This window comes from Lepisosteus platostomus, chromosome 13 (assembly GCF_059453375.1).
Source record: "Lepisosteus platostomus isolate fLepPlt1 chromosome 13, fLepPlt1.hap1, whole genome shotgun sequence".
NCBI classification, from domain to species: Eukaryota; Metazoa; Chordata; class Actinopteri; order Semionotiformes; family Lepisosteidae; genus Lepisosteus; species Lepisosteus platostomus.
Window position 1 is genome coordinate 10,125,733 of NC_142623.1, and position 25,295 is coordinate 10,151,027.

Genomic DNA, 25,295 nt, shown 5'->3' on the forward strand with positions numbered 1-25,295 from the left:
AGTTCAGCCAGCGCGAGAAGGAGGGGGATCGGAGGACCGCTCTAAATCCTTTGTTACGTGTGTAGATGCACACACATATTTAGCGTACAATTATACTGAAACACGTCAACAGAAATTGAACATTTGCTCTCAGGAGAGGCCGTCCACGCTCCTTTTTGCATTGCAATACGTAAGTCTGTACCACTGTAATATCTGTAGTAATGAAACTAAGATTTCAAATATTAATATTGCTGTTTCTGATAAGATTCATCCCTTCATTTACTATTTCTTTAATCTGAATTATTTATAATAAATATTCATTCAGGAATATGGGTAATTGCATTAACCCAATAATAATTACCATTTTACATAAAGGAGGGAACCCTTTTAATCTGCCTCTTTACATACTCCTTACTGGAATATGTAATATTTTCACTCATCTGTAGTATGCTTTGTATACAGGTTCATGTAATGTTGAAAATTATTATGGAAACACTGAATGTGTGATAGAATCCCATCTAATGTGCAGAAATTAAATGCACTGAGGTATAGTGACACAATGACAAATGCTCACTGACCAAAATGTTTGAAACCTTCAATCAAATGAATCGTGTCCCTTGGCAGCAGACAGCACACGTGTAATTAGGAACAAACTTCCATCACCATGCCTGGCCAACACAAACCCAAACCAATATAATCTGGTGAACTGATACAGTACAGTTCAATTCCACACATAATTAGACACAACACCATTTCTGTTAAAGGATTTCCTGCTGAAAGAATGAATGTGTTTAGGTAACAAATTTAGTTTGTGCTACACAACCATCCATCCATTTTCTGTTCAGTTCAGTTTATGTGTCATGTGCGCAAGTGCAATGAAATGCTTACTGTATTTGCATGTATGCTCCGATGCAGAGGCATTAAGGAATCACCAACACATAAACACAGAACAGCAACCGCAACAACAACAAGTGACGTAACATACAACTTTAAAAAAGCAAGTCAAACAAGCAGTGTGAGAAGAGAAAAAAACCCATCAGGGTGAGTAGAAATGAGGGTGTAGTAATGTGGATGAGTTTAGGCAGTATTAGGGGTTGAGTTCAGTAATCTGACAGCAAGCTGGGAAAAAACTGTCTCTGAATCTGGAGGTTCATGCCTTTATGCTCCTACAATGCTCACCAGAGGGTAGGGGAGATAAAAGTGAGAAACCAGGATGATTGTTATCTTTAGCAATACTCCCAGCCAGCAAAAATGTCCACAACAGAGGGAAGCTGTACTCCACCGATGGACTGGGCTGACCTAACGCCTTTCAGTCAAAAAAACGAGCTGCTGCCAGAAAACACTGTAATCTCCCACGTGAGCACACTCTCAACAGCACACCTGTAAAATGTGGTGAGGACAGACCATTTGTTTTTTCAACTGTCTGAGGAAGCTGTTGTGCCTTCCTTGTAGCTCCAGTTACATGCAGGGAGCACATTAAATCATTAGTTATGAAGGTACTCAGGAAGCCGAGGCTGCTAACCATCTCTATAGCTACCAGCTCTTTGCTTTTGCTGACACTGAGCACCACTGCACCAGGTTCCTGACCTCATTCATGTAGGTCGTCTCATCTTTTCTGTCGCTTCAGCCAATGATGGTAGTGTCATCAGCATATCTGTAGATGGAGTTTGTAGATGTAGTGGGAGTTATCAGCGTATTTGTAGATAGAGTTTCTAACCATTTCTTTGGGAATGTGGAGACCGTACTGTACATCATGTGAGTCAGTTGTTGTTGAGGAAACCTAGACTTACACACAACATGTACTGTAATATATTCAGCCTTAGATATAAACATTTATCCCTGTCTGGTATAGATGACACAAGTCTTCCCTTTTCAGATTTTCCAATTTGCTCTCTCAAGCCAGACCCTTTGAAATGATTTGCACCTCTAGATATTCACCATCAAAAACATGCATTTATTGAATTTCACAAACATGCAGAAGAAAAGAAAGAGCCATTGAGAGAGGGACAGAAAGAAAACCACACAGGCTTGCTTTAATGTGATTTTCCTCTTCAGTGAAACACTCTCTGTGTAGAGCCATGATCATGCAGAGCACTAAGAAGAAAATTGGCAAAGTAAAATTATCATGTTCAAAGTGTACTTTGTGGACAACCCAGTGTTTGATAGTTATGTGAATAAGTACAATGTAGTGTTCATGCTCTGCTTTTTTTAAATCTGAAAATGCTTAAACAATTTTTGTTAGAATGTTTTACATAAGTTTAAACAGAAATACTTTTTTGTGAAATAAGTAGGACAGTTTTGGATGGGGCTGTTTGTGTAGAGGCTGGTTTTGATTTTGAATTGAGATCATATTTGTGGAGATCATGTTCACCCGATATCTGCCAACACTGCGTCCCTTGATATGTTATCAATGCTTATTTTGCTATGGTTGGACTATTGGTTAGTGCTTCTGTGCACAGCTTTTTGCATCCTAGGTTCACTACCAGCAGCCTGATACACTGTCTGTGTGGAGTTTGCGCGTTCAATTTGTATGAGTTTTTATTTGTTGTTACAGCGACCTCCCACTTTTCCAAGTACATGCTGGCTAGGTGAATTGGTGTCTCCAGATTGTCACTGTGTGCTTTTGTGTTATTGACTGGCATTCCATCCCAGTTGTAGTGTCTCGTCTCTCTCCCTGTGTATCTGATATTGGATAGATGGATCCTTTGAGCATATCCGAGCATCCTATTTGTCTTAATTCAATGTATTCATCATCCTGATGTACTAAATCTTAACCCAGACAGAGAATAAAAGTGCTGGGCACTTTCTATAATCTCAGCGTAGTAGAGTTTGCTTTGTGCTGAAGTTCCTTTCATGTCCAGTGATAGGAGGTTCAGGTTGTTAGAATGCAGCCTACGCATGCTGACGCAGCTGCTTACTTAAATATACAGGACTCTGCTTTAATAACGCGTAAAAAATGTCGAGTGACTTGTCCTACCATTTATTCACTGACAGCCTGTTTTGTACGGATGCTGTGTTTTGAAAATACGAAGCGTGGACGCGCAGCATTATTAGAACTGTCTTCATACACTAGATAGAATGAAAGTCGATAGATCGAGCAGAATAAGACATAACACATTAAATTTTAGAAACTTAATCGATAGTTTGCGCCCATTAAGTTCTTATTTCTGAAATGTCCTCGAGTTCTCAATCCAAGACAACATACACAGAGCGGATAGATATAGATTTGTTTTAAACCTGACCACTGTTTTCGGGTGAGCGTTTGAGAACAGTCGATAGTTGTGGTTTGAGGAAATGTCTTGGTTTTAGAGATGGATGCGTTTTTTATTTCTCTCAAACAAAAAGCGCACAGAAAACTGAAACTGAACTTTGCAAAGAAATTCAGTAATTACACTGCCCAGAGCCTCTTATTCAAATCCCCAGTCCCAAATACAGTACGTTAGAAAATACAGATACTGTATACAGTACGACAGGTCAGGAGATAAGGGACAGCTATGAAGTAAATCGAGATTTGTGTTTGTGAAACTGAACGCTTGTTTTTAGCATAATGTTTGTTTTACCCTTCGGCAGACAGATCGAAAATACCTAGGGGATATATGTTTATTTTTTTAAACAACCGAGCGTTGCACTGGCTACATGCATCATCTGAAAATAAATATCCGTCACAAACCAGTGCATTTATTTCAATTGTAACCACCTAGGATTAAGCCTTCCGGATGTTGTTATTAATTAAATAGCAACACTGAGTCAAATGATACAAGTGAAAAAAGATTCATTTCCATTAATTTCCCGGAGGCTGTTTTCAGAAGATGCCACAGGGGGAGGCGATGCATCACGATGTCTGGTCAGTTGCATTGGGCTGTGTAACCTGAAGCAGCAATATTTGTTTTGGCACGTTTACTGCTTTTCAGGGCGGTACGGTGACACTGTGGTTAGCAGTGCTGTCTCGCTGCACTGGAGCTCTAATGTGCAATCTGCAAGGAGCTTTTATGTTATCCTATTGTATGTTTGGGTTTCCTCTAGGTGCTCTGGTTTCCTTCCACAGTAAAAAGACACACTGGTAGGTTAACTGGATTCTGGCAAAACTGGCCCTGGTGTGTGTGCGTATTTGTGTCTGTCTGCCCTGCGCTGGACTGGCGTCCCATCCAGGGTGTACCCTGCCCTGCACACTTTGTTTGCCGAGATAGTCTACAGACGTAACATTGGACCAAGGACACTGTGCTGTAGAGGATGCAGAGTTCAGTAAGGGGTTAATTACTTAATATTTCACATTGCGTTTCTCTCCTGCTCTTTAAAGCTTAACATAAAGTGGGTGGATAAGTTTTTTTTATGGCAACTTCTTCACAACTACCAGGAATAGTACCCCCATTACCATTTAGAGAAAGGAAAGCAGCATTAACCCTTTTTCAAAATGTCATTTCAAAATAGATCAGATCTCCGTATTGTTTGTGCGGTATGCTAGCCTACCAAGCCAAACCTTGTCCATCTCTTTCTTACAAAGGACAAACATAAGGAACATAGTTTTCATGCTGCGGCATTTAACACTGATGTCCACGTGAAATAAATCTATATTCATATCGAATCTACTCTTGCGTACCTCTCTCGGAATTTGCTTTTCCTCATCCACCTGAGCGCTCCCATCCTGTGGGGAAATAGCTGTCCTTTCCTGCCGATCACCCCCAGCTCTGGCAAGGTGTTCCACAGTGCCTCCTGCCCCACTCACTACTGCAGACACAAACGCTGGTGTGTCTGAGAGGGCAACAGCCTGTCTCCTTGGTTGGTGTCCAAGCAAAGGGCTTATGGTGCATTACAGCAATAACGCAGCCCAAAGAACCTCCATGTCTTGTTAATATTTTAGAAACATTTATTATCAGAAAGCTATGCACAGCACCTGGTAAGAATTGAGGCAACCAGAATGCACAGGGCACCGTGCCAGATTACAACCTGTATGGTACACCAGTCCATCACAGGGAAGATGCACAAGTCCATCTTAGAGATATCAGCCAGCGAGCATGTCTTCAGTAGGTGGGAGAAATCCCACATGGACTCAGGAAGAACACACAACCAGAAGGCATCCCTGACTTGAATTGAACCCTGGGCCCTAGACCAGCTATGGGGCAGAAGCACCATCTGCCATAATAATCTATTTTAGCCCTATTATTTCATTATTTATTAGTTTTAGCCCTATATACAGTATTGATTGAGGTGCCGATCTGACATTCTGTACCATGTTTTTGAGATCAGGAATTTTTCAAAGGCCCTACACTTGGGGATAAGACATCACTCAGGTGCCAGTGTCCAACATGGAGCGGGTTTTAAGGCAGTCCCACAATCCTTTGGGAAAATTACAGAAACAGGAAAAGATACACAAAAAGGTCCCCCACAGACCAGTAGCTAACCATGAAATGAAGCGGAAACAATTCAATTTATTGCTGGGTTGACATTTTCGCCTAATCCATGCAGAGAAATCGTCACCGAAAATGTGAAAATGATAACATGGTTGACATGCAACAGAACAAGAATCATTGACACTGGCTATAAAGTGTTGCTTTATTTCTCAAAAGAGGGCAAAGCCCCAGTCCCAAGAATCCCAGCCAATCCACTGACTCCAGCTGTCCCGGTGTCCCGAAACATCTCATCTGTCAGTTCAGGTCTCTTCACACCAAATTCATCACATACAAAGAAGAATAATGTTACAAGTATGGACATGCAAGGCAAAAAATCTTCTCCTAGGATATTAGCTTATGGATCCATTCCAACTGGTTTGGTAGGACTAATCCAAGTGTTTGGAATACAACATTTAACTTGCATCTTTTTATTTTCCATAAAAGAGGGTCTTTTTATTTCCCATCAGAAAAAAAAAAAACAAATCCAGAGTGCTCCCCCTCACGCTGGGAGGACTATCACTGTCACGGCAGCTGATGAGACAACAGCTGAAATCAAGTGTAGATTCACTCTGAGCCTGGAGCGCTGAGGCACCTCTGCCTGTTCACAATTTGTTAGCAGTATCCACAAGTATTATTAAGGATAACGAGCTATGTTATTAAAACTACGACCATGTTAAAAAATATAATTTGGAGATTATTGGATGTTTTTGTGATGGAATTCAATTGATCAGGTCTACCACTGCTATCTTCACTGGGTCCTTCAGGTTTCACGGGTGTCTTTAAATCCTCAGGTGGGATTATTAAAAAATAAAGTTCCAAAAGCACTTTAAATGGAACACAGTCCTGAAGATCCCAGCTTCAGTTCAGTATGAAACTTGTGAACATAAGAACAGTTATAAACATATGGAGGCCATGCGGTACACCCAGACTCTTCTGTAATTAATTGACCCAAGCATCTCAAGGATGCCTGGGTATGAGCACTGTAAAACTAAAAGCTTCCAGGCATGAGAGGCAGCACTCTGGTAGCATTGCTGTAGAGCTGGTATTACAGAGTACAACTGTTTCACTCAGTGTCTGAACTCAGCCTGGTTCGATCTGAAAAGGGTCATCCCGGTTAAAGAGAAGCATACCCTAAACAACATGAAATTTAACACATTTGTTCAGGAACGGTTTTTGCCTCTGTCAGTTAAGAGAAGAAGATGTGAAACTTCATACCATAACTAAAAGCATATGCAAATGGCTTTAATGACTTTTGCTTTTACGCCACAGTGGATGTAAACAGTTTAACACGCAAAGTGCAGGCAAACCTGTGTAGCATTTGCAATTTGGACCCTGAGGCCAAAACACAATCTCGGTACATCTCTGAGCGCCTGAGCACCACAGTGCAAGTACTGTGTCAAAACCAACTACACCACAGCCCCGTCTAGATCAATGTGAAAGCTCTTGAGAGACCAAGGAAGTGATGTCATCATATACCATGAGTCCTGTCAGGCTTGCCTAATACTGAACCATCATTTCCTTTCTGGTTTCCACACCCTGTAAGAAGACATTCCTCTAAGAAAAGAAACATGTTTTGCCAGGCCACTCAATTTGGTATTGCTAAGCACCTTTCAGACACTACTGTTTGACAAAGACCTGAGAGAGACCGACTTGTCGAACTCACTTGTAGAGCCTTTGTCCTTTGCCAGGCTGTGAGTCCCATAGTGCCTCACAGGACAGGAAGTGTTACCACATCTCTTGTTGATGTCAATGAAAGCCTGAAGGTGCCCTAGAAAGAAGTGGGTTAAAATCCTGGACAAATAACTTCTTATACATTCATCCCTCTATCGCTTTCATTAGAGCTACTCAATGGCAACTATGAGCAGAAACAGAGGATAACTGCACATAATGCACCCTCTGGGATTTGAATGCATAAAATAGATGCACATACAGTGTGCGTATGATGGTGCATTATCCTCTTGTGGCACTCATCCTTCAGTGAGCCACAGCTGAGGGTTTTGTTATTTTCTACTAGGCATGCACTGGCATCAGCAAATCAGCGAAACAAGAGAGTCGTGCTGATTAGCAAAAGCAAGCTTGCCTCTTCAGGACCTCTTAGAGCAGGAAGCCACTAAGGCTTTGTCCGAGACCATCATTCCCACAGGAGGAGGGAGCGAACCTGCCTCCTGCCCAGAAAGAGGTCTTCATTTCCCAGGTCTGGTGTCTTCCCAATCCCTGTCCTGTGGCAGTAACAATTCTCCTTCCTCAAGCATCCCCCATTAGAACATACTCGGGCTGATTAGGGCCTAATGGACATTTATTAATATCCACTTAAAATGCAGAGCATGCACATTGTATTTTTTAATGCAACAGATCATGGGAATATACTTTGTCCCTGGATAACAAATATTTCACTGGTGTAACAAAGGACTCGTGTGCAGTTTCTGTAGTTTGATGAATATGGGGAAGCACAAAAAGCCCGGTTTTGGCAAATCTCCCATGTGGCTCAAAACAAACCAAGTTTCCTAGTGAATTCTAATTTTATTCACCCAATTAATTACTCAAGGCCAGTGAAAAATGACCCAACACCCATGTGCACCAGAGAAACATACATTGGAAAACAGTGTCGGGTGATATCGTTTCTCTTGAGGGAATGTGTTTAAAGCCAGAGGTGAAAGTAAGGCAGTATGCTCCATTAAAAAAAAAAAGATCAAGATCATGTTTTTATTTCTAGCTAATTCCACCAGCTGTTTGAGTTACACATCTGGTCCCTGAATCTGATTACAAGTTTAACTGAGGTTTAAAGGGCTTATATAAACTCATCAATATAATATTAAAAACCTTTACCTCAAATGATTTCATCAGCATTTTCCAAGAATTTGCATGAAGTAGGGTAATTAGAAAAACTTGAGAAATTCTACACAACCTATCAGTTTAGAGGTTATGGACACATAATCCTGAAAGGATCACACAGCATCATAGAACACAGCCTTGATGCGATTGTTATTTGCTTTCCTTCTTCTTTGCTTTCTTGACCACCAAACATTTTATTAGTCACTCTTGTTATGAGCACAGATTGGAGCTCCTTAGGATAAAACAGGCATGTTTCCTAAAAGCCTTTATAATTAGACTGGTTGTGTCTACTTTAAGACTATACTTTATATATTCGTGCTAAATTAGATCAAAATATTTATCACAACCATAATAATCTGAAAAGTGTGCAATGTTTCTAACCATTACAATTAAACATTTGAATATAGTGCATTTGGATTTAAGTAGTTCAGGTGGGTAGCTGCGTCAGCATGTGTAGGCTGCAAAGGAACAAGTAATAGATTTATTCCATTCTGAAGAGAAGAAAACAACGTTTCGGCTGTGGAGCCTTCTTCGGGTGTGAAGAAGGCTCATCCAAAGAAGGCTCCTCATTTGGATTTTATGTTGTCTTTTCAGCTGATATTCAGTATGACATTTATGAATTCTGCCAACTTGTCTACATTGGTTCTCCAGACTAAATATGAAAGCATACTCAGTTATTAACATTCTTGCACAGAAAAATGATCTTGGAAGTAATAGTAAAATACTACATAAAATACTACTACTAAATTTGCAACTTAAAGGGTCATCACGTCTTTTTAATCCATGCTCTTCTTGTCCTGAAAAGACGAGAGAGCTCACTTTCAGGAGTGCTACCATTCAAGACTTCAATATGTGAGTAGTAATTTCTGTAATAGGAACTAAATGGTCTTTTTTTGTTGTTTTCTCCTTTTAAACAGTCAACATTTAAACTGAGAACCTGTGGGGAAAATTTCACAAGAAAAAACAGTGCATTTTGTTTTTCTTCCACAAAGAATAGATGAGTATTCTGTTAAAATGTAAATAGAAACATACTGAGAAATCTCATGAGCAAGTACTCTGAGTGAAGTCGCTACAGGTGTCTTAGTCATACCAGGGTAAATTCAGACAGAGAGTAATACAGCAGCCACACAGGTAACCAAGACAGACAGGAGTAGTTTTCACAGAAGCAAGACAGATCTTGCTCACTGTAATATTAACATGCACATAGACCCAATTTCATTGTCCTAACACTACTACAGATCCATGTTCACATCTAGTTCTAGATTTTTATTCTTAAAATTTACATACAAACCACACCGGACATTTTTGTTGCACATACTCTGTGCTTGAAAAGGCTGCAAACTTGAGGTTTTAAATATTTCTGACCAGACACTAAGTGAACTGTCCTGGGAACTAAAAACTGTCCAATTTTGTCCAATTTCCATTTTTCAAGTCCCCTGTGCCGTGGAGAGGTGAGTGGTAACAGAATGTAAATAAAATTTACAATTTGCAAATAAGCATCTCATTGCACTTGTGCATATGAGAAAAAAACTGAACTGAACTGAATAGGAAATGGCTGTGAAGTCTTCGGTACTGGTGGTATGAACACATTCTGTAATGTGCATAAGGGTTTTCAGGATGATAATGTCTTACCTGAACTTTAATTTTCAATACATGAAATTCATTGGGAGCCAGTTTATCCTTACACAGTACTTTTCTAAGCTTTTTAAATGAGTTTGTGAGATTTAGTGCAATTAATCATGACTGCAATCCTATCAATCATAAATGACTTGTCATCTCTGCGGACTGTCTATCAAATCAGACAGCACAACAACGTTCTGTGCAATGTAACAGAGCAGAACTGAGTGGCACAGAGCCTGTTACAGATGGTTAGATCACCCGCCTTGAAACCTAGATACTGTAGTGTAGAATTCTCTCACGGTGGAGTTTGTCTTTGTCTGTCCCAGTAGCACTATGTGGCTGTGAGCCCAATGATCGACAATGCGACTATGATCTGAACCCGACAGAGCAGAGCTGTACCTGTCCCGATCACGGATTTATTTAAAAAAAATATTTTTGCTTTACGCCTGCTCCCATAAATATCTCACCCCCTCTACAGGGATTACACAGATTCTCAGGCAGAGAACAAGCTATGTCACACTGGCACATGGCCTAGACAGCAGGTTTTGTTTGGTGGGGGTGGCCAATGGGACAACTAAGAGCTAGCTGGGGTTTGGGGTCCCCCCAAATGTGTTTTTGTGCATTTTTCATGTGATGGTACAGAAGGAGGAGGGCTACCCCTGAGTGTTATTCGGATATCATAGCACCTCCATGCATGGTCTCTGGTGCGCTAATTGTGACCAACAGGCACACTGGAGTTCACTGGATTAGCTGGGGGTATTGAGAGGATGTCCCAGCTCTGCCTGCTCCTAATAGACACAAAGTTAAAAAGAAGTGCTTCATCAGAAATCCCCTGGGCATCTGGTCACTTCTTCACCCAAAAAGTGGATGTCCAGTCAGGTTGTTGAAGCCAAAATTCTGGGATCCTTCAATAAACAGCTGAATGCAAATTGGAGATTGTTTAAGATACAAGAAACCAAAAAAGTATGATAATACAAGGTGCTATCATCTGCACTTTCATCTGTGCGCTCTCATTCAGAAAGGAGATTCTTGACAGGTGTGAGAGCAGCGTTCTTGTCTGCATGTCCCATCGTTTGCTTGAGAAAGGCTCTGTTTCTCTAAGGACCCTCTCTCCCAACCTCACTGGAGGCCAATAGGACTTGCTCTCTTTCCCAGGACAGTTCTAAACAAGGTCTAATTTAGTCTTCCATCCATTCCAAAGTCACTGTTAGACACAGTACAATAAAGGTAAACCACTCAGCTTTAGGAAGCCTGTGGAATCTGTCCTCCACTTCATTTAGGGATGACCTGTAATGGTCATCCAAGACAACCTGGAAGATATCTGAATAATTCACAAAGAACAAAGCTTCAGAATGCTCACTATTTCTGTGACATACAGTACATTTCACTCTTTTGGCACTTATGACACTCATTCCCATTGCAGGACAGAATAAAAAAACAAGAAAAGATTGATCTATCCTGTTTGAGAGCAAGTCAAAATAGTGTCAGATTTATCTTCAAACACAAACAGCTGTGCTCCCTTTAAATGGCAGTATTACTGTTGGTGTCCTTGTTGCTGGATTTGATTGGCTGGTCAGTTTAATGAAATATTAAGGAAAAAACAGTGGTTTGCACACAATGCGTTTCCCTCACTATATGCTTGTAATTCATATAGTTGACCAGTTGTAGTCTTTAAGGTGTACAGTTCTCATTGATATCAATAACCTGTTCCATATCAATTTATTTGAACATAAAATCAAAATCAATGATTTCAAGATCAGGTGCAACAAAACCAAAAGCCCAATTCAAGTCACATACTTATATTATACAAGGGCTGCTTAGAACTCCTCAGTGACAATGAGGAAGCACCAGAGCACAGACCAATAACACTCCTACAACTGGCATGAGTCTGATTTTCAAAGCTAATCTTTTGTTTCCAGCAATTCTGAGGGCATCTCAGTCAACTGTTCATTCTCTTCTGGCATTATCCATCCCAGGGAAATGTTTTGTGAAGCGTCTGTGGGACCAGTTTAAAATAAGAGATGCAGTGACTGATTCTCCTAATGCCCGAAGACAACCTGCATATTAAGGTCTGGTCAAGTCAGTATGGCAATGAAGACTCCACAAATTGAACAAATAAACTGTCTCCCTATACTTTCATGTTTCATTCAGTTTAAATAAAAACTAACATTTTTTTATGACTTGCGACACTCAGCCTATTTAGGAATTGCAGTCTGGATCCAGATGTGACACTTCAGAACCTCCACATAGTAAAGTGGATACTGCATAGAAAGTCATAGCTAAACACCAAGAGTTCTAGACTCCCTAGAATTCTAAAACACACGCAACTGGCTTTGTGTGACTCTGTTCTTTAACCCTTTGCAGTCCAAACCTGGTCCCACATAACCAAATGATATCTTGTTTAGTCCTGAGCAGCCACTGACTGATTGAACAGACTCTGGACAGGAGAGGGAGCCATTGTACCATTCATAATACACAGAAAAAAAGAAACATCTGCCCTTTCCTCTTAAAAATGTGCCCATCAGCAATTCACACAAAGAAGTGTGAGAAATTGTGTCCACATTGAACTGCACAGCGTCACAGACAAACCTCATGTTTTTGGAAATGTTACAGCAAAAAGATAATCTAGATCTAAATAGTGAGATCACAGACAACAACTCTGTTATTGTTCTAGTGTGTCCTTTTTTAGTTCCAATAGCGTGCATTCAATTAGCAGAGCACTGTGCCGAGACACTTTGACTTTGTTATTGAACCTCTGTCAATAAGGTTAAGAGATAACAGTGGTGAGTGAAAAACAAAATATATTCATGTCCAGACCTGAACATGTTAATCTGCCAGCATTAGGATCAGTGTGTATAATTTACTATGTTTAATTGGGCCAAGATAAATCTTAACAATCATAACTGGAGAATCGGATTGTTTAGATGTTTTGTAAACAGAGAAACTGAATCACAGAGATACATAAATGAATGACTTCACAGTAGCGTGTGTAGAACACCACCACCGTCTGGAAATAAAAAGCAAAGAAACTAATCTGTAAAAATATCAATTTGTCTTGTTTTCGACTCTTCAGATCTCCTGGCCCCATTGGGACTGACATGAGCAGACTGAAGAAGAAAGAAAAGGCAGGGAATGTAGCCATGCAGTCAACATGGTCAAATAGGTTTTGCATTGTTTTAAGTGTTTGTTATGTCTTTTAAGGGGAAAAGGAACACCTGGGTATCTCCTTACATTAATCGGTTCCTCAGTTTTTAAGCTTCCAGTGTAGAGAGACCTGGAGAGGCACCTCCTGACATTGTTAGCCTAAGGTTAGATAAAGGAGCATTCTGTTACTGTGCTTGCTCACTGAGCATTCTGTAATGCTTGATTTATTGAATATATCTCTGATTTACTCTGAAAACCATTTTGCCATAGTACTGAGTGCTCCTATGAGTCAAACAAGGCCAGCACGTCTCAAGTTAATGAACTGCAAAGGGTTAATAAACTATAGCTACAGCTACAAATATACCTATTTTCCGCTAAAGCGGGGCTATGGGTAGAGGTTTATTCATTTTCCTTTCATTCAGCTCTCACTGCTCCACAGTTCAAGAGCCGCCTTGACTTGAACCTGCGATCAATACCAGCGTCCTGTTCCCCTGGCCATCACAGGACCTGAAGACTTTCTGTCACGTATCGGCACAGCTCTGTTCCCACCCCCTTTCAGAACGCGAGCTTTCAGAGCTGTGCAAGGAGCTGAAATTGATTTTCATGTGCAGAAAGTGTTTACAGAGAGCCAGGGTGAATTACAAACATGCTTCGCTCAATCCAGGATCTCCAAGGTTAAATCTTTAGGTTACTTTTTGGATTCTGGAGCAATCCATCCTCACAAATATGAATTGTGATTTTACAAGGATTTACCTGTAAAACCAATGAATATAAAAACATCGGTTTGAATCCTGCGAGGCTGTCTGAACATGGCAGGGTCTGAAAATGTGGTATGGTAACCTGGAAGTTTTTATTAAGTCACTGTCTGTTTTTTTGTCTGTGAATGTATCAATGTTTATCTTTTTTCATCCCACACTTCTGGTCTGTCAGAAGGACTGTTAACCACTGGGAAGATGTGTAATGAAAAACCAGTAAAATACTCTGCACTAGTAAAGGCTTCACATAACCCAGCCCACCCACCCTCACATCTATAACCCTGTTAAATCTGCATTGAAAAAGTATCTATACCACACAGAATAAAAACAACAAAAAATACATTCTGACACATTTAGAAAATAAAATAAAAAAGATGTTATTCCTCAGCTTGGTCCTCAATGTGGTTTTGAAGAGCTTAGTTCTGTCTGAAGGCTGGGAGTGAACTCTGTTATTCATATGTGGTGCAGTTCAGCCTGGCTTCCAGCAGGTGGCACTCATACACTCCCCGGGTTGACCTCTCCTCCATGTTATCGTTCGCTCAGGAAAGTGGCAGAGGTAATAACACAATTGTACAATTTAAAAAAAAAGTTGCAGCGCTGCCTTCCCCCAGACCTCAGTTCTCATGCACTGGAGATGGAAGAAAGACCCACCACCACCATCCACCTGTGTTTTCAACTCAGAGGGATTTCCCAGAGGGTGTGAGTGTTCTTAATCTGGACGAGTTACCCAGACCTGTGGATGGGAAAAGAAAATAAGTTCAGAAGGGGAAGCAATCACTGTATTAGGAGCCAGACTGGATTGCTACTGTTAGACTGCACTGCTGCTAGCCTGCTCGCTTAGTGTGCCAGATTCAATTTTCATCTCCGTTCCTAGAAAAGTGCTGTTGCACCCGTTTCTACTGCATGGGGAATATGAACAGAAAAGTCTACTGGAGAACAGGAGTGTCCCAACATTATCATTCAACACAATACCTATTCATGAGCCTGTGATCCAGGGGCCGATGTCAATTTGCTTTCAGGAAAAAGGAAAATAATTATAATGTAGGTAATAGTGACTATGCACTTGGAAAAGGCTGGCAGCAATAATTTTTCTTAATGAAATTGTCTAGTCTAACGTTCTAAGAAATACTGCTTGCAACAGTGGGACAGACTTTTGAAAGTCATTATACAAAGTGAATCACCAAAGGCCACGTGTGAAGAACTCTTTTTCCCAGTTAGAAAACACTGAACTACCCCTGGTTTGCTAACAGAGATCCCCCAGAAATGCCAGTGATAAAGCAACTACCAATTCTCTTCTGTAAAAGTTCCCATGGTTTCTAAAGTTTTTCATAAACATTCAGATGAATATAAACAAAAATCTGACATATTTCTTGGAAACTGGTTAAAGTTACTGATTGACAGCACTTATACACCCAAAAGAGCTTCCAGGCTAGCTCTCAAGACCGCCATTAAAGGCCTTAGGACACACTTTGAAATTGATGTGCAAATTGATTTTAAAACGTTTTTTATCTGGATGAGAGACACTTCTGCAAATCTTAGTAAAACTAACAGATCTCAGGTTTCACAATGTCCGAACACAGCTGATACTGAAGCATCTTCTTGACTTGAACAGGTCACTGTGAATATGACAGGACTCTGAGTATATCTTTGTGACCTGTGAGTGATGGCGACAGGAGACTGAATTCTAATTTGTGTAGGTCAAAATTTACAAGCCCAGAGTTGAACTGAACTACAGTGTCCTGGTTTACACCCATACTCTTACAAACAGCTTAATCTTTCATGACCAAGGAGTCAGAACCTTGACTTCATGTCTCCTCTGAAGGACATCCTGTATATCACCGAGGGCTGTGCATTGGAAATTATAGTCTGGGAAGAGGTTCGCTACCTACTGGTCCTTGCTGTCCTCAGAGGTCTGCTATCCCAGCCTTCCTTAGCTTGTGAGATATGATTAGATAAGATTACTAGGCAGTAGTGCTGCATTCCAACTCATAGGCTGCCTTGATTTCTTAAAGATGCAAATATGCTTTACTACTGTATGTGACTGGTGATGATGTTTCTCTCTAAACCTCTAAAAGCCTCCTTTTGTAATTAAGTTCCTACAAAACACGTTAATAAAGCATCAGCTGCCCTGATACTTGTTCTCCCTACCTGCTTTTCTCCTCATGCCAAATGGCTCATCGTTTCTCCGCTTGTTTCATTGTTTTAGGAGAGTCACACAAACACATCAGGCTTTGCATTGCCTGTGGGCTCCTCTCTCAACAGCAGCCTTTCCAAACCCATGGGGCTTTCGTTTAGCAGGTCTGGGGAGCACAGGAAATGTCGCTGTTGTCTGAGGACATGGGGTCCTCAGGGAGGAGTTTCAAAGCGCTGCTCATTTTGACTCCCAAAATCAGTCAGTGTTTCCCGCTGGGGAGCTAACTGCCAGAGGCTTCTTCTCATTAAAAGTCTTTTTTTCACAAAAAAAAAACGTGGGATCACATCATGTACAAATTTCCATTTTCAGAAATATAAATGGGTATGATTGCTTAAACATATGCTAGGGATGCAAAATGAATATCTAACTAGGACCTAAATGCAACTTATAAAAGGCCTTTTAAGCATCTGGGAAATGGACAAGGACTAGTTTTGTCATTCCTGACACAACAGAAAAGCTCACAGGCTGATCTAATATCAGAGTTCTGGTTCATTTTTTTTTTTGCGCTGTTACTGCAATTGCTAAAGAGTCAGATGCCCTCAGGATGCTTTTATCTCCTTCTGTCATTGAGATGTACTGCCATCACTGCCCTACAGACCCACTCAGTGTGTAGGAGAATGACGTAAGCTCATAAGGACATACAAAAGGTTACAAAATGAGAGGGGGCCATTGGCCCCTCTTGCTTGTTGTGTTGCTAGGAGATTAATGTTCAAAGAATTGTATCTAACTCTTAAAGGATCCCAAGGAGACAGTTTCTACCACAAGACAGGGGAGCTGCTTATAGAATTCCACAGTCCTATGTAGGCTTAATGGCCCATCACTATCATTAACTTATCTTAGAGTCTTACACACTCCTTTCTCCTCGATCGTGGTTTTCCATTGTCACTGCGTCAGGCGAAGCCTGGCTTGAGAGGCATTCTGAAAGCTTCTAGAACATTCTCAAACCATCTTGAACATTCTCAAGAGTTCTCTCCAAGGCTAAATTCAAAAATCACGCGTGCGTTTTGCTCTGTGTTAGCCATCACCTCTCTCCCATTTCCCAGAATCCTCCATCTCTTATCCATCATTTATTTTTTCTTCCTCGGCACAGTCGCGTGCAGTCCTCTGCTGTCTTTAGTTGGCATTCTTGCGTTATAATCCCCACTGGATTCGCCTATTGCTAACCCTCACCCATCATTATACACCTTGATGGACTCTTAAATAGAGAAGCATTTAATAAAACAGCAGGACTTCCAAGGACCCTTCAAATTCATACATGCTCCATCTTTTTTCAATTTTTTTCTTTTTTATGCTCACACAATGGCAAGCATAAACACTGCCCCTCTTATTTCTGGAAATAGATCAGTCCTCACTTTATTAAAATGAATCCAGCCCGGACTGTTCAAATATTTGTCAGTGACAACTGTTAGAAACTACTTAGACAGTCATTCATCCCAGGAGTCATGTGGTAAAGAGACTCAATGGCCAGAGAAGAGGGAGGAACTCACGTATAGAGAGGCTGCAGCTGAAGGTGAGATGTCTTCTGAGGGGGGTGGTAGCTGTAGGAGTCGAACCCGCCAATGAAATCGACTGACAGAGGAAGAAGAAACAACAGGGGACAAGAGGTAGAGTAAATTAAGAAAAAGTCAGAAAATGTCAATCTGTACTTATTTTTGTTATCATCTTAAATGCACACAAAAAACAAATTCCCCTGTGTTTGAAAAAGCTTTCGCTGCCTACAGACATGTTTTTTGAAATGGTTTTCAAGTCAATGCATCACCAGACGATGAACAGAAAGCTAGTGTGAACGTTTTCTTTCTCACTTTGAAATCCACAAAATGTGTGATTATTTTCCCCTTTATGGATTTGAGTGATAATCAAGTGACCAAGCACATTCAGTTTTACAATGGAAACTCCAGCTTGAAGAGAACTGAGAGGATCAGTCCACACATGGCATCATTCAAGTCAATTGTAATGCCAGTGAAGATGATTAAATCTTAATTGAAGGAGGGCTGGCTCTCTTTACCGCCCAGTGTAACAGCAGTACTGTACAGCTGACTTGGACCAGTTCAGTTTATACCCCAATAACACCAGAAAATTCAAAAATAGATAGCTGTTGAGCCAGGGATTGGGAGACATTGTCTGCATATGACAACATATCATGAGTGTAGATCATTATGCTATTTGACAATTATTAAGAGAAATAGCATTAGAAATTGACACATATCTTGTGATAGTAACACCAAATTCAAAGCAAACCACAGTGGGAAAAGTGGGCCTCCCTGATTAATACAAATAGCAAACTGGAAATAACTGTCCATTGACATCTCTGCTGAATGGTAAGCTGACATTTTTAACTACATTATTGAAGCCTGATCCCAAACCCAGAATATCTAGAAACCACAGACATAATAAGGCTTCTCAGTATCTCGCAGAAGAAGGGGCATGCATTGTGTGTAGCATCATATATAATAGGGAGGAGGTGTGTTTGCTTATAACACCCTTTATTATAACCCACCTGATTGTGGGGTAGGCATCTGGTAACATGGTTCTTGTGGGGTAGGCAAAGGTAACAACTTGCTGTCAGAGGATATCAGAGAGATGGGACGATAGCTCTTTTCAATTAAAAGTATATAACAGTGTGAGCATCCCTCCGAAGTGAACTTTTATCAATGATAGTATCATTTCAAGCTGTGGGAAACCTTGTTGGGATCCAAAGTCAGATCACATTCTGGAGGAACGACACAGTGCTGCCCAACTAGAGTTTTCTTTCATTTAGATTTTTGTTTTGAACTGTCAGGACTGAGAGCCTTTTTATTCACTTCTCTGGAATGTGTTGTCTGAATGATATAAGCTGTAGGCAACAAAGAGAAAATATCCATGCACAACACACTTAGCATATGCAACAAGGAAATAATTATTTAACAAAAAAGGAAAAAAATAGGTAATGTTACAAAAGCATATAACATTTTTTAGCTTGAATATTCAATATAAAATATTGATATTCAATATGAACATTATATGAACAACAAAGGGGCAAGTTTTATTCTCTTTTTATGTTTCCTTCAGGAGTGGGTCTGTGCTAGCTGAACACTCAAAGGCGCATGGGTTTCTATGAAAATGAATTCCCAGAGCTCAGGGTGGAGTGAATGAAGGTATAGTATGTTGGAAACGATTGAACAATGAGAAGGATAGTGCTTTAGGAGGTCTGCTACAGAGTGAGCTAGTTTGCAGAGCAATAGGTGGTGGAATACAGAAGGAGCTCAAGCTGTTCAGGTGCAAGCAGATGGCTATCAAAACTGGTTACAGGGAGCTGGTACAGTTGATGCATATCATGAAGCCGGACATACTGTGAAAATACAGTAGTTGCAATATAGGCTGAAGCAAGAAAGCAGCAGAAACACAAAAGTTAGGACATCTCTATAACAAAAGAATCACATGAGATGTGAGAAATGTGAATCAAGTGTGGACCTACAGTGCATGATGCATAAGAAATAACCTGTAGCTTTGAAATGGGCAATGAGGAGTCCAGATGTGAGCCTGATGATTGAGGAGTAATATGCAAAGGTTGAGACATTATTATGGGATGTGTGAGGAATGCTTACAAAATCAGCTGTAAAGGTGAAGGCAGGAGGAGGACATACACTGGCTATCCCAGCTATATTTAACTTTGTCTAGTGTCCCCAATGACTGGCACACTGCAGTCACAATACTATTATCCACCTCAAATAAAGCACTACAGAGCAATAAGTCTGTTATTCAGGGTCTCTCAATAATTTTCACAGAGTGAGTCATTAAGACATGGAATGTATAGTGGGGCTTTATGCCTGATTATGGATCACACTGCATGAGAAGTGTGACTTTCTTTTAGAAGCTTAAGAAAGTGTTCATATTGTTCATGAATTATGAGAAAGCTTATGACAGAGTAATGGTTTATGGGAAATTCTGTCTATGCATGGTGTCAATGGTTTTCTATTCGATGAGGACCATTTCTTGTGCTAGAGAAAGGAGTTTTGCCAAGTGTCCGTGAGGTCTGAATGTATTCATCAAGCAGGTTTCTTGTGTACATGACTGTCTTTGTGAAGCCCATCTGCAAAGAAGGATGTGCTTATAGGAAAAAGTGTCCTGAACTCCCTTGGCATCCATAAGCTACAGTATGTCTGCTAAATTAGGAGGGTTGTGGGTTCAAATCATGGACTACATACTGCTGCTATACCCTAGAGCAAGGTAGTTCATTGAAACTCTTGCTGTGCTCTGCTGAAGAAATGTGTAACCCAGTTCCCCCACAGACCCCCATTCCAAAGCCAGGAAACTCACAGCTGTCCTCATCGTCCAGCAGCACTTTGCTGACGTAACATGCGTACACAAAGCCGAAGAGCTGGAGAGGGACAGAAAGAGAGGGAGAGAGACAAAAACGTTTAGAGCTTGGAAACTGGACTACTGCACAATACCATATTGCTAACTCAGAGCTTTCATAATACACATCAACCAAGAGCACTTTGCAAAAGATAGCGGGAACACACAGTTTCTAAACATATAAAAAACGTCATTGATAAAAATGAAAGCTTGGACCAACATTTCAGAGCCAGGCTGTGCTCGTAACCTACGGCTTTTCTCCCTTGGGCAATTCAGGTCTTTTGTGAGACCGCTAATGTGATCCTTGCAAGAGAGCACACAGTGAAAAACAAATCCCCAAATTCCGGAAAAGCAGCTACTGTACATCACCAGCATAGAAAATGTGAAAGATGAAGTAAAATTCAGCATGATCTTTAAAAAGTTGCAAGGCACCTACAGTATGACTGGATTGCTCCAAGTCATACATTACCCTGGGACAGAAACATCTACTGTATGTAGGCGGGACTGGGTAGTATCTGAAATCCTCTGAGGTAGCAGACTGGGCATGCTAAGTGTAAATCAATTTCAAGCAAATCTATGACAGCACCAGAAGGGCCAGGCTGCGTTTCCAAGCACTCTGTGAGGCTCGCATATTTCAGGATGTCAGAGGCTGCGCACAGCTCTCACAGACTGTACTGCTAAATTAAATTATGTAGCACAATTCTAATTACACAGAACTGCACAATGCTTCCAAAACAGTAAATATTACGCTCATAGACAGACCAGGCAACACAAGCAAAAATCCACATTTAAAAAACGTGGAAAAAACAACAGAATTAAAAACAAAGGTCTATAGCTGTCTGGAACTAAAAGCTGCCCTGCCAGTTATTGAAGCAATTCCCTGGGAACAGTCAAGCAAAGGCTAGTTGAGGTCCGTGGATTAAACATGAATTTAAATGTTATATTTCTGTTAGCAGTAATTGTATTGTTGCTGTGTTTCTTAGCACATGTTGTTTTAAATTGTTGTAATAATTTTGTGAGATCACCTTGCATAGAGATATCTACCTAGTGCAGAAATTCGCTCTTTGTTATGAATATAAGCACTGAAAAACTGACCAGTGGTCACAAGCATTATCTGATGCACAGGGGCATTTAGAACTGAGGCAATAGGGCTTTTCTTTACTCATAGGGTTTTGGGTGTCTGGAACAATCTACCCAGCCAAGGTGTAGAAACAAGTTGCTGGATGAGACACTCAGGTCAATTAGATATTAGAAATCAAACCAGCAAAATGGTTCTGTATTGTTTGACAGCTGCCAGATATTCTGTGTTATTAGTATATTCATTTTGAATCCCCAAAGACCTGGGTGTTACTCACAGCCAGGAAGACCTGCAGAGCACTGCTGACCACCTCAATGTACTGATAGTCCAGCAGGCAGCCTGACACTGTGATCACATGGTGGTCATCTGGTGCCAAGTTGGAGTTGAGCACTGGGGTGACCAGGCAGCCCGGTCCATTCTCCATCCACCAGGACCGGTGCAATGAGGTGTTGAAGGTCATCAGGAAATCCCGGTCCTGAGCAATGCAGAGAAAAAAAAGAACATGCCATTATCCACCTACAGTAGGGAGCTCCTAGAGCACTGTGATTTACCTCTACAGCGTAATCTGGGACTCACTTTGTCTTTGTCATTTTTAATTTGCAGTTTGTATCACCATCTTGAAGCCTGATATGATGAGATGTCAGAGATGCCAATCATCACTGGATGCACTCGATGCCTGGATTTTACCCATCTTCAGCCAATCATTTGTGCACAGGAGTGGTGCTTGTTGGAATGGGATGTGTGTTCTCCAGGCATCGTTTTCATAAGTGAATTAAATATCCTGCATAGATAGCTAATCAGATTGACAGTCCTAACCTACTGTAAGGCGTATACTGCACATACAGTAACTGTCAAAGGACCACAGCCTTCCATTTGCAAGCACAGAGTTGACCTTGTATTACTTCCATAAATACCCAGCTGTAAGAGTGAGTGGTCATGTTTTATGCTGCTTGTTCTGGAAGAAGATCTATGGTATATATTACACAGTAGGTCAGGTTTTCAATCATAACGCCCTGGTAGCAGTGTGCTAAATTTAAATTATCATCCCTTCGAGATCCTTAAGGTGGATGGTAACAATGACAGAAGTACAGCAGAGGGTAGTGTCTGTGTGTGAGGGGATATTTTTGTTGATGCGTTCCTACAGTACATGGCAATGGGATTAGGATTTCTTACGGTTCAGTGTTTGAAGCTACAGGAGCTGATGTGGGTTAATTTGAAAGTTACTTATTCAGCATCAGGCAAAACTGGAGTATGGGACCAAAGAGGATTTCCGAGCAATAATCAAAACGAATAAATATACCCCTTTGCAGTGTATTTATTGCACAATTATTGCACCGATTGTTGCCTTTTCTAGCCTGGTCTTCCTTTTTCATTAGCTGGGCTCCCATGGAGCAGGGGGTGGGGGTGCTCATTTCCAAGCTAATCACAGTCTCTGGACCCCAGGCTGAGACCCAGAGAGCACAAGGGATCATCCTGCCTAGATCTTCTGCCATCTGTAATCTAGCATGCACATGGCAGCTCTCTAATCTGCCTGCACAACCGCGATAACAGAGCCAGCCGGCAGACAGGAAACCTGCCATCCCTCAAAAGAGCAGGGAGAGGCTGGGCCCCCTGCCAGGCCACGCACACACACAGACATGCTTCAAGACGACTTCTTAGTGCCACTAAAACTGCATTACGTGGGATTTAAAAACTGAAGATTGTAACTGGAAGTCCAATTCTGAAGCACAGCTACAAAGAGTTTGCTTCACTGTTAATATAACAGCTTGGTTGGTTTTTTCTTGCATAGGCAAGATAAACCTGCTACAATCGTCGAAATCCTGCAATTTTCATTAAAAAATGGCTTCCACTGCCTGTTCCCCATATATATACAGTATTACAAGATTTGCTGGGAAAAACTTCATTCTTTCCATTAAGAAAAAAGCAAACAATGTCAGTTTCAGATTGACCCCTTCTTATCTAATTTTTGCAAAATGTGCACTGTTGCACAGTATGATGCAAGAGACAAGTGCAGCAAAGATTCCATCGATCCACTCATTTTTCCAGTTCAGGGTGGCAGGGGAGCTGGAGCTATTCTAGAAAGCAATGGGCGTACCGCAGGGTACACCCTGGATGGGACGCCAGTCCATCTCAGGGCACACAAACACAGAAACATACAACCTCACACCACGGCCAGTTTTCCCAGAAGCCAGTTTTCCTCCCAGCATGTCTTTGGACTGTGGGAGGAAACCCAGGGCCTCAGCACTGTGAGGCAGCAATGCTAAGCACTGCAACACCATGACTTTCACAGCAAAGATTCACCCCATTTATTTCTCCTTTTCCTCTTCAACTCTTGTAAAAAGGCTCGGTTACATCCAAACAGCAGATTCACGAGCTTTTGCATTTCTGCTCCAAGTAACAACTCTTCCAGAGCAATCATCCTGATCAGTTTTCTGTCAGACGTCAGGAGCCAATGAATGACATTGTATAGCATTAAACATTTTCCAGATGTTCATTTGTCATAATCTTGAAATGTTTCTGAGGTCTCCTTCTATGACACCTTGATACTTCGTACTCATTGTAAGTATGGAAAGCGTGGTGATGGAGCATTGTCTTTATCTGTCGCCACGTGTGCCAAAAGCAGCTCACTCTTTTTTCACTGTTTGAAATTTGCCAAATTCATTTTGTTTTCCCCTTTCCCAATATGAAAACGTCACTTTTAATCAGCTCAGCTCATTGGCTGAAGCTATGGATCTGCATGGGGAGAGTGTGGGCTCTTCACACAGCCCCCAATCTACAAATGCCAAATGGAGCAGAAGTGGCTGATGCAGGATTTGATGTCATTATGAATTAGAACTACAAGACTGCAATGGCTCAATGGCTGCTACAGCATTACTTGAACTGAGAGCTCAAGGCTATTATATGGGATTCTGCGCCACTGCAGGTTAACCCCATAGCAATGCTGGTACCCACTTATGCAGCTGGGTCATGCAAAGCAACAGTAGTTTGCTGAAGAACACAAGAGGGATGAGATAAGGAGATGAGAGGGAGATGGAGATGAGACACTGTAACCACTCAGGTTTTTAAGGTGTACTTGAATAGTATAAGTACATGTCATCTAGTGCTGGCTTGGGGTGTATGAATTGGATGCGTGGAGGTGTCCTTAAGGTAGAATCCTGGGTCTGACTGAGGAACATAGACACCACTCTTTACCTCATGGTGTATCTGTAAGACTCAAGGCATGATGAAATCTGGACTGTCGGTGAAGTTTTGTACGCTATCCCTGAACTGCAGCTTCTGCATGCCGAACTATCCCACTCCTGCCTGCCAAACAGAAACCTATGGATCCCTGAACTCTAGCCCAGACAGAAGCAGTACACAGCCTGAGCTCCAGAGGTCAATTTAATGATTTCTGGCCTTATGCACGCTGCTCACTCTATCAGGTCTGGTTAAAGAAATTACAAACCAGCCCTGTAGTTTACAGGCATTAATACGCTCTGCATAGAAAACTCAGCCTATAGGAACAAGATTTGTGAGAGGCATTACAACAGGACAAAACAAGCTGTTTACAGCACGCTGACAGCTTGCAGCGGAGGGCTTATTTATGAAGGAAGGAGAAGAGGAACTACTCCCCAATTAACGCGTTCAATAGATACTTTGGTACAAGCCAGTGGACCTGCAACTGTTTAGAGAAACCGTCGCTCACATGCCTTGTTGTCAGAAAGACAAAAGACCAGATTATAAAGCTGTCAGCGGTGGAGAAATGGCATAGCAGGAGGAAATGCACAGGGGGTCCTTGATCTCCCATGAGAAACATGAATTATTTCATTTCCTCAACACAGAAGAGCAAAGCTTCACATCTCAAGGAAGCATTAGATACCACAGAGTCAGATTTGGTCTGTGTCCTTTTCTAGTTAAGAATAAGGCAGTAATAGTAAAGCACAAATTGGATCACATTTTCATTTGTACTGTATGGCAGTTGTTGGCTGGCT

The 25,295-nt window shown here is 41.2% G+C and overlaps 1 protein-coding gene and 1 long non-coding RNA gene across 3 annotated transcripts in view; one reads left to right on the plus strand and one right to left on the minus strand.

The window, feature by feature from the left end:
• The first annotated feature begins 114 nt into the window (after positions 1-114).
• Positions 115-13,173, plus strand: LOC148649869 (uncharacterized). 2 transcript variants are annotated; one of them, XR_015925953.1, is made up of 4 exons: positions 115-169; positions 895-1,020; positions 11,795-11,887; positions 12,892-13,173. It is a non-coding gene; the product is annotated as an uncharacterized LOC148649869 (long non-coding RNA). The 2 variants fall into 2 exon arrangements; XR_015925954.1 differs by lacking the exon at positions 11,795-11,887.
• Positions 8,954-25,295, minus strand: part of nkain1 (sodium/potassium transporting ATPase interacting 1) — a 108,169-nt gene continuing 91,827 nt past the window's right edge. The window contains exons 5-8 of the mRNA XM_088603074.1: positions 21,602-21,799; positions 20,208-20,268; positions 17,399-17,480; positions 8,954-14,450 (exon numbers count right to left, since the gene is read on the minus strand). Coding sequence (XP_088459200.1) covers positions 14,441-14,450; positions 17,399-17,480; positions 20,208-20,268; positions 21,602-21,799 — 351 coding nt within the window. The 3' untranslated portion in view covers positions 8,954-14,440. The remainder of the gene's footprint in view (positions 14,451-17,398; positions 17,481-20,207; positions 20,269-21,601; positions 21,800-25,295) is intronic.